At 52.4% G+C, this 10158-nt stretch overlaps 1 protein-coding gene across 1 annotated transcript; it reads right to left on the reverse strand.

Annotated features, from left to right (window-relative positions):
- Window positions 1-454: 454 nt before the first annotated feature.
- Window positions 455-9790, reverse strand: LOC147580656 (endogenous retrovirus group V member 2 Env polyprotein-like). Its single transcript, XM_086706043.1, has 2 exons — window positions 9422-9790; window positions 455-2879 (listed from the first exon to the last, which is right to left on the reverse strand). The coding sequence occupies exon 2, from the start codon at window positions 2640-2642 to the stop codon at window positions 1323-1325; it is 1320 nt and encodes a 439-aa protein (XP_086562169.1). The 5' UTR covers window positions 2643-2879; window positions 9422-9790; the 3' UTR covers window positions 455-1322.
- Window positions 9791-10158: the final 368 nt, after the last annotated feature.

Here is a 10158-nt window from a genome sequence, read left to right on the forward strand (position 1 = left end):
GAAAATAAGTTGGAATTTTGTTACCATCGTGTTTGTTTTCATTTAGGTTTCCCTTGTGATGTGCACTGTGTGAGTGAACTGTTTTTCTCTTGTTAGTGTTTTCGTTAAGAGTCCTAGCCAAAAACCCAAGATGGGAAGAGGTAAAGTTTTGCCTCCCCTACAATGATATAGAGAGAAAGGGCAGGTATCACTCTGGCAATATTGATGATCTTAATTAAATAAGTTACCTAGGAAATAGTGCAAGGACACTCACACCCTCCTCCGTCCCGCTGAAAGCAGGTAGCAAATCTCCCATATGAAAAATACCCTCCCTAACAAGTAAACAAGTAAAAAGACATCCACATCACCAGGGACCGGGACTTGAGAAAGCCAAGAAAGAGGAACCGGCGGGACTGTTCTGGACCCCAGGGTTCTCCAGCTCTCCGCAAAAACAGAAATTGACACGACGCCAAGAAAAGGTTCAGGCAGCGTTTATTGGGGGCCTATGCTCCAGACCAGAGAGACGACGGCGGAACAAACGTCCCAGCCGGCTCCCGGAACAAAGGCCGGCAAAGCCTGCAAGGGGGCTGAAGCGGCAAAGGAGGGACATCTCAGCAGGTGGAGGTGGAGACAAAGGAGGTTGGGGCGCAGGCGCAGTGGACAGAACATGCTTCCGCAGCACGTGTCTTATTAGCATGTTAAGTATCCACCCACGGCCGGGATTATTGGTATTCTAACGACGAAAAAAGTAGGTGAGGGTCCGTGCTGGGGTCCATCTTGGCACAGGCTTGGTTTAGTTTGGTTTCTTCATTTGAGTTCTTTCTGGAAAACATCCTGCCCCCGCATCCCTATGAGATATAATGCTCAAAAGCATGTAGCTCTCAGCCTTTTCTCCTAAGGTGACAAAAGCACAGAGCAAAGTGCATTGTGGTTAGGGCGGGGAGGGGGGGAGGTCCCAGACACAGCCCCTGGTCCACCTCACCCCTCCCCACCTCCACCGGAGAGATTTTACCCTCCTTATTCCTAAGGAGGAGGGGCCGAAGGTCTCATCTTCTGAAACTGCTTCTTGCTGAGCGGGGCGTCGTCCCTGTCCTACCAGGAGGAGTAAAACTCTCCCGCTGACTGCTCTAACGACCTGTAAGGACCTTGGTCCTCTTGGGGCTGGACAGGTGGGGCCCTTGTGCCACTATCTGTTTGACAAGAAACTGCCGTCCTCTAGAAGACTCAAACTTAACCAAAAGATTAAGGAGGCAGGGTCTGAATAGTAACAGAAGAATTTTTTGCCACAAGAGGGCCCAGGAAAGAACGGAATCAGGCAATGTTAGGCATATAACCTCTGAGTCCTATATAGTTTGGCCATTGGGGCTCTTGAACCCATGCAACGATCTGGCTTGTCTGTAAATCTCCTGGGTATTTAGTTCGACCTCCCCAGAGGCGTTGATGTAGGTGCAGCACGTGTCGTTGACTACCGCACAGACACCCCCTTGTGTGGCCATAAGATAATCTACAGCTAACCTATTGTCAAGGGAATCTAGGGACTCCTGGAGGGCCTCTGAGGTGTCGCCAGCGCTTGAGGCCAGGTTTTCGATGACCTGGGTAAGGCTTTTTAAGGTCGTCTCATGATAGGCAATCCCCCCCCGGGGGGCAGCCGGTCCCGTGGCTTCTCCAGCTGCCGCCAAGATAAGCCCGAGTGCTCTCTTACGTCTGCCTTGAGAGGTGACGTTATATATAGTGGCGCCTAATCCTTCTGGGCCCAGTCGTCCCACAGTGCATTGTCCCCGGAAGTGGACATTATCTAAACACGCGTAGGCCACTGCCCGAAGAGGCCAGGAGAAGGAGGAATCGGGGCTCCCTTCATAGGGCAGTTTGTTTTGTGGTGGCCCACAGAGGAACAGATATCCAGGGGGGGCACAGGCCCGGCGGGCTGAAGAGGAATTAAACCAGCTTCGTAAAAGGGGACCCCACTTAGGTGTGCTCTTGCACCTGGGGGACAGGGGCCCTCCGTCCATCGGCCCCCCACCTAGCTCTGCGTCCTCCTCTATTCCCTCGTGGCTATCGAAGGCAGATGGGGTCTGATAGGTGAGCCTCCAGGAAGGGGTTGCTGTTCCTTTCCAGTGAGTACAGGAGAAGTTAGGTTGGTCGCCCGGGGGAAGCAGAGAGGAGTCCACACACCAGTGAGTCTGGTTGGGGACACACGAAGAGCTTGCAATGGAAAAGGACATGGGATAAATGGAGGGCGAGCTGCCCGCACTGGTAAGGCAGGTGTTGGTCTCGCAGGGGCAACAGGGCCGCCCCTGTTCTTTACAGAGAAGTGGGCGCTTAACCTGGAGCCCAGTTTGGTTCCAAGTGTCTGTAAGGGTCACACACGTCATATCCTCGCGGTCCTTGAGTTCCGCCACCAGGAGTGGTGTGCTCCTAATGGGTCCGGAAGTCAAAGTGAGAGGCACATCCTCGTTTGTAGGCTCGAATTGGAGCTTAGGAACCCCATCCCGTGGGCCGGGATGGCAGATCCAACAGTTAGAGAGATTATTTCCCGAGGCCACGATGCTGGAGAAGTTGACAATTGAATTTTCTCCCCAAGTTTCCCTCCCTTTGTTATTTCCTTCCCAACTCATCCCCAGGAGAAGGGCCAAGAGAAGGGCCCACATTATGCAACCCATCATTGGTTCTGGTCTTCTAGACCCAGCAGGGGCAGAACAGGTGTTTGCCAGAGTGGAGTGCCCCGAAATGTACCCACAGAGAAGAAAAAGGAAAACAGACGCAATAAAAAGAAACGTCAGCAAACCAATCCACCAAGATAGAATCACTTATCTGACTCTGAGGCTCGCTTCTTGGACCAAGTATCTGGGGTCTCCCACAGGTTCACGTGAGGAAGATGGTTCCAGGCCTTCCAGGCGTTTCTGAGGAGGTCCAGGAGAAAAAGATTTTAGCCTGGAAAGATGTCCCCAGCTAGGGATTCCTTGCAGCTTAACTGCCACTGGAGTGACTAAAAATCACCTTGACACTTGGGGAGCAACTGCTTTTTTTCTGGGGAGCCCTCCTTACAACTTGGAAGGAAGGCCTGACCCCCTGGATTAATTTGCAGAGGGGAGGGCTCTTCTAAATCACCTCTAGGGGTGCCGGCAGCCTATGATTAGCAGAAGCCCAACTGGCTCTTAGCACTCAGCCCAAACAAAGTGATCAAAGGCCGCAAGTTCTGGCTTATCTTCCCGCGTGGTGGAATATGGGCTGGAAGGAGGGTCTCCCATGTCATTTCACTGGAAGAAGGGTCGCTCCTGTCGTTTCAAATGCTCTGAGTCTTAGGGGCGGTGGGAATCCTGAGTGGTGTGAGAGGAAGCAATTTGACCCAAGGCTCTTCAGTTTCTTGACAGAGTTTTGCTCGCATCTTTTTAAGGGTCTGATTCATCTTTTCTACCTTCCCTGAGGAATGGGGGTGCCAGGGAGCATGTCATTTATAACTTATTCCCAAGGCTGCTGAAAGGCTCTGGGTGACATTAGCCATAAAAGAAGGCCCGTTACCACTTTGGAGAGACTTGGGAATTCCCTTTTAGGAGGGATTTACAGACCTCAGTCGCCTTCCCAGACCCGGGTGGGAAGGCTTATACCCATTCGGTAAAAATATCAACAAACACGAGGTAATGTCTGTAGCCTGCTTGTGATGGCATCTGGGTAGAATCCACTTGCCAATCTTCCCCAGGAAACGCCCCCTGGTCTTGGACTGGCATGAGAAGTGGGGATAGACTGGACGGCTCTGTGGTTTATTTTGGGTGCAGAAGTCACAGGCAAGGGTAACTTGGTTTTATTGTCTAAGTCCCTGACCTAGAAAGACCTTTTGCACCAAGTCCCATTGGACATCTCTGCCATAATGGGTGGCATGCATCATGTCAATGTTTAAGCTTTTCTTGTCGGGCTTCTGGAATGAGAATTTTGTCCTCTCTCATAAGCTACCAGCACTTTATTCTGTATATCCCTGTCTCTCTGTGTCCTCCCATGCCAGCAGGGAGCATTGAGGGTGGCCGGGGAACTCAGAGGAGCCAACTGTCAAGGTGGTAATTTGATCTGGTTTTTGTGCTCCATGGACTGTGAACAGCTGATCGGTCAGCCTTACTGTTCTTTTCTTTGCTTACAGAGGTCCCATCTTTCTGACAACTTTTACAATGGACCACAGCCACCTAAACGAGAAGCTGTGCTGCCCCTACAAGAGTGAAGATTGGGTCCTTACGTTGTATTGGTGAATTCTTGCTGCTGACATTTTCCTGTCTTTCTGGACGACCGCAAGGGCATGTAGTACATGGAACCCATATTGTGAGTCAGTGTAGAGATTTCATCTTTTTTCCTTCCCCCAACTGCAAGGTCCTAATTAGGGCTATCAGTTCAACCTTTTGGGTGGATGAAGTGTCGAGGTGAGCTCTAGCCTCAATGACCCTACTTAGGTTCACGATCACGTAGCCTGCCTTCCAGATGCCTCTCTCCACAAGTGTCCTGTCCATAAATGACACCATATCCAGATTGTCAAGGGGTCTGTCTTGAAGGTCAGGTCTGCTAGAAGTCTGTTCTACTGTCTCCATACTGATGTTGGAGACCCTTAACCTCCAGGATGAAGCAGGGTGCAGTCCAGTGGACCTTTAAAATATCTGGGGAATCTGGCAAGAGGGCCTGATACTTAGTTAGCCTTCCTCCCGTCAGCCAGTGGTGCCCTCTAGTTTCTAACATGGTCTGAACCTGACAGGGAGTTAGGCTGACCCGGGGTAAGCTTACTGGCCTCGCTAAGAGAGATGTGGCCATCACTGCTGGGCCGTCCCTGTGCAACTGGGTCTAGTTATTTTGAAAAGTAGTCTCTGATCAGGGTCCAGCTTTTGAGTTAGGACCCCCAAAGCCTGCCTCTCATGGGTAGATGAGGTAAAATGTTTATCCAAATAGGGGAACTCCGGTGCAGGGGCTCCATCCAGCTCCATTTTCAAGGCTTTAAAAGCCCCCCAACACAGTCTATTGTAGGGGTTCCCTTTCTTCCCCCTTCAAGGCCTCATATAGGGGCTTTGCATCAGGGCCGTAACTGGGGAACCAGATACAAGAGAACTCTCTCGTGTCAAGAAAGCCACGGAGTTGCTTTCTAGTTGGCAGTATGGGCAGGCGCTGCTGGTCCTCTTGGGATCCGTGGCCAGGACATGGGTGCCTGGAGATAGGATGAAGCCCAGATATTGGCCCTGTTGTTGTGATATGTGAGCCTTTGATGGGGGAGACCCTATATCCTCTGTTAGCTAGAAAATATAAGGTTTTTGCAGTATTACAGTCCGAGGACTGCTTAGTCAAACTGGCTATTAACAAATCACCATGTTGTAAGAGGATCCCATCTCTCAATTTTAATTCTTGTAACTCTTTTGCCACTATATTTCCAAATAGGTTGGTGGGGGGTGTCTCTAAGGCCCCAGGGAAGCACCACCCAGGTGTGCTGGGTAGTGTCTTGAGTATCAGGGGTTTTCCATTCGAAGGCGAGTAAATAGTGACTCTCCTCATAAAGGGATGTGCAGAAAAAGGCACCCTTCAGGTCCAGGGTGGTAAAAAATTTAGCATCGCCTGGACCCTGGGTGAGCAGAGTATACGGGTTGGGTACTACCAGGTGTATGAGAACAGCTTTATTTATGGCCCTCAAATCCTGTACAAAGCAATATTCTCCACTGGGCTTCCTCACTGGGAGGACTGGGGTATTACATGGGGATTGACAAGGCTTGATCCATCCATACTTGAGAAATTTTGAAATTATCAGCTGGATTCCTCCTAAAGATTTACTTTTCACGGGGAACTATTTTTTTCTAGACACCCTGCACTAGGTTTTACCTTTCCCTGAACGGGGGAGACTTTTTTTTTTTGTTTTTTGTTTTTTTTTTTTGCCTCCCCTGGGACATGAGTCTACTTGGTTGTTTGTCCTCAGGCGTATCTGCGGCTCAAGCCTGGGACCAGCCAGTAGTGCCCACGGATGAAATCCCAGTTTCCGGTCTATCTCCATTTTAATATCACCCTTTTCAAGGTAAAGAGTGGCTCCAGAATGGTTTCGTAGATCTCTCCCCAGCGGCAGGGCAGAGCTTTCCGGGACCTACAGACAGGAATGCGCAGAACAGTTGATCTGGCTTCACAGGCGAGGGGGAAGGTAAACGGTCTCACCTTTGGCCACATCTCTCCCAGTTACCACATGTCACACTTGGGGAAGGGCCCACAGGCTGGGTCAGGACAGAGCAGGCGGCTCCAGTATCTACACGGAATTTAGTTTTCCTACCCGCCACGTCAAGGGTGACCGAGGTTCCGCTAGTACAATGGTAAGGGGTCAGGTGGGTGCTGGGGCGGGCAGCTCCTGGGGCCTCTTTGTGGTTGCACGGCCCCTCTTCCGAGAGACTGGCCGGGGGTGGGAGTCCGCGTGTGCCCTTCGCTCTCTGGGGCGGGCAGGCTCAGGTCCCCCCGCCTTCCTGCCTGCATTACGCACACTTGTTCCGATGGTTCTGGCTACGGCCTTCTGGGCCTCCTGGGGTCACCCTGAGCAGGGCAGCCAGAACCTGTGCCTGTCCTGCTACCCTTGTCTTCACTGGCCTCCTCTGCGCTGTCTCAGTTATTAAAAACCTTGAAGGCCTCCTCCACCAAAGGTGACAGCAGGGACTGAGAACCTGCCTCTGACGTCAGTAGCTTCCCCCTAAGATCAGAGGCAGGCTGGACGATAAAGCACACAGTCAGTAAAGACCTCCCCGCGGCGACTCTGGGTCTCCATTTGGGCGTCTGCGGAAGGCGTCCATCAGTGGTTTAGAAAGACAGCTGGATTCTCATCCTTTTTGCCGAGTTATTTCCCTCCCTTTGTCATAATTAGCTGGTTTGGCTAGGCACTTCGTCATCCCTTCAGACAGGCAGGTAATAAAGTGCCTCTGCACCCTGGGGGTTGTGCCCTCCTGATCCTACTGTGGGTCCCAAGCAGGGACAGCATTTCATCCGGCCCCAAGCTCTCCGTCCCCTGGATTGGCAGACGCTAAGACCCCAGGCTGTCAGCATAATCCCCAGCCTTCCTAAGGATCTGTCTTCCTCATCTAGGGTGCAACAGTAAGGCCTGGGGTGACATCTCGTCAGGTGTTTGTTTGTTTGTTTGTTTGTTTGTTTGTTTGTTTTGGAAAAATGACCCAACTTTTCTTTACACAGAACCAGGTCTGTAAGCAAGACATGAAACTCTGGTAATCCCTTCCTCGGGTATGTCCTTTCCCTAAGGGGAAACAGATCCAGTTGGGGCCTATGGTGGGTGGGTGGGCACTGTGGGTGCTAGTGGGACTTACTCCAGAGGAGGGAGGAGGATGCAGGGGCAGGGAAGCTCCTTATGAATAAGGAGGTGGGGAGACCTTGGAGGAAGGAGGGGAAGTTGTTGGGGTCAAAGTCGCAGGGGTAGAGGGGGTTTGGGATGGGACTCCTGCAAAGGAGTACTAGGTCCCACTTGACTAGAACAGGGGATTGTCTAAAATGTCTGGTTTTGGGGTGCCTGAGTGGCTCAGCGGGTTAAGTGTCCGACTCTTGACTTCAACTCAGGACATGATCTCATGGTTTGTGAGTTCGAGGCCCACACTGGGCTCTCTGCTGACTTTGCAGAGCCTGCTTAGGATTCTGTCTTCCTCACACTCTGCCCCTCCCCTGCTTGCTGTCTCTCTCAAATAAATAAATATAAATTTAACGTTTATTTATTTTTGGGACAGAGAGAGAAAGAGCATGAACGGGGGAGGGGCAGAGAGAGAGGGAGACACAGAATCGGAAACAGGCTCCAGGCTCTGAGCCATCAGCCCAGAGCCCGACGCGGGGCTCGAACTCACGGACCGCGAGATCGTGACCTGGCTGAAGTCGGACGCTTAACCGACTGCGCCACCCAGGCGCCCCAATATAAATTTAAATAGGTAAGTAAATAAATAAAATGTCTGGTTTCAACCCAGCAGTGAGAGGGGTGCCGGTGGTAACGATCTGAGGCCACAGAGACTCTGCAAGAATTCCTTAATTTGGGGTCTTGGTGTCTCTCCCTACTTCTGAGATCTTTTGCAAAACAAATCCAACTGCAAGATAGTATTAAAATTTAAATTTGAGCATACAAATTTAATGGTCCATTTTGGAGCCACGGTTCCTGGTTCTTGTTCGCCTAAGATATTGGGGCCAAACAGTGCCATGCAAAAAAAAAAAAAAAAAAAAATTTTTTTTTGTTTTCCTCTTCTTCAAACCATCCAATTTAAACTGATCCCAAGTATTTATTTATTTATTTTTAATGTTTACTTATTTTTGAGAGAGAGAAAGAGTGCAAGCGGAGGAGGGGCAGAGAGAGAGGGAGACACAGAATCTGAAACAGGCTCCAGGCTCCGAGCTGCCAGCACAGAGCCCGACGCGGGGCTCGAACTCACAGACTGCGAGATCATGACCTGAGCCCAAGTCGGATGCCCAACCGACGAAGCCACCCAGGCGCCCCTGATCCCAATTATTTAAAAAAATCCTAGAAGGGAGTCCTTTGTCCCATTTAAGGTGTCGCACATGTTGGGAAGTTGGATGGGCCTGGTGACTTATAAAAAAAGAAAAAAGGTGAAAGCTGACTAGCAGATAGAGTCACACTGTGTGATTCTGTGTGAAGCCTGGGTGATTCTGGGTGAATGGACCTCTCCTTGTCCCAGTTGGCCCATCGGTAGAAGCAGGCCAGTACGACCAGAGCAGCTTGATTTCTTAAACCAGGCGGCTCCCCGGTACACAAAAAGATTAACCCTGAGGCCCCCCGAATCCGGACCAAGGTCTGGATTTCTTCAACCTGACACTGGAACGAAGTCTGACTCACCAGGAATTCTCCTTCCCTCTTAATAAGATAAAAAGGTACCAGATGATTCACAAGACAAACAAGAAGGAGAAAGACAAGATGGTCAGGGTCAAGCCAAGACCGACTTAGGAAGTTAACACTTACACAAAGACAACACAGAGTGAGTTCTCAGGGCCACAGCCCCATTCCGAGAGACAACAGGTAAAGAACACAGATCTGACCCCAAAGAAAATCACAAGAGAGTCTGGAAGTAATTCCGGCTTTCAAACACACCCAGGAAACGGAGACCAGCCACAAGGAAAGCCAGCGGAGAGGATACCCAGGCCGGGCTCAACCCACCAGAGGCCCTCCAGTGAGCCTGCAGGGGACCACCACTGGGGGTTAGAGTCAGGGGACAGGGGACACTCAGGCTGAACCCACCAGAGAGCTCCCAGTGACCCTGCAGGGGACCAACGCCGGGGAGGTCAGAGTCGGGGGACCGGGGACACCCGGCCCCGGAACGCTGGCCCAGACCAACCTTGCTCCGTCCGAGAAATGCAGACTACAATGACAGTGACAGAAGGAGACGGGCAAAACCCGCAGCCGCATGCGCGGCCTGAGACGAGGGGCAGAGTCCCGGCGGCGGGAGGCACGACTTACCGCCGCGGGGACGCGGGACTCCAGCTCCGAGCCGCTGGTGAGTCGCACAGCAGGGGGGACTCCCTCCGCGGTCCGCAGGCTCCGGGCCGTCACCGGGGCTCCCTCTCTGGGTCCCTGCGTGGTCGCCAAAGTACGATCCCGACCCCGCGGCTCTTTGGCTCTCGGCGCAAACAGAAATCGACATGAGGCCGAGAGAGGCGTTTCCCGGGGCTTATCCTCCGGCACCAGCGCGGCGCCAGGCGCAGAAGTCCCCGCCGGCCCCCGGCACCGGCCCGCCGTTGGCAAAGCGGCTGAGGCGGGAAAGACGGAACGCCCGGGCTTGCGGGGCGGGGAGAAGCTGGCGCGCAGGCGCACTGGGCAGCACGCGCCGCCACCTGCCCCGCCTGTCTCATTAGCATGTTAGGTCTCCACCCCTGGCTGTATTTGCGTATTATAATGAGGAGAGAGCAGGTGATGGGCCGGCGCCGGGGTCCACCTGGGCGCGGGCCGGTGTAGTCCGGTTTCCGGTGCTGAGTTCTTTCTGGCAAACATCCTGCTTCCGCATTCCTGTGAGGTCTCCGGCCCTAGAACGTGTAGCTCAGCCCGCTCTTCTAGGGGGATAAGCCCAGAGCAGCAGCGAGCTCCGTGGTTAGGGCCGGGTGGGGGGAGGGGACCCAACACAGCCACTGTTCCATCTCGGACTAAGTTTAGCCGGCGAAGTTAGGAAGGGCCTCCTAGAGGAAGGGAGGGATTTTCAG

Source organism: Puma concolor, chromosome B2 (assembly GCF_028749965.1).
Source record: "Puma concolor isolate L17-30 chromosome B2, mPumCon1.1.hap2, whole genome shotgun sequence".
Taxonomy (NCBI): Eukaryota; Metazoa; Chordata; class Mammalia; order Carnivora; family Felidae; genus Puma; species Puma concolor.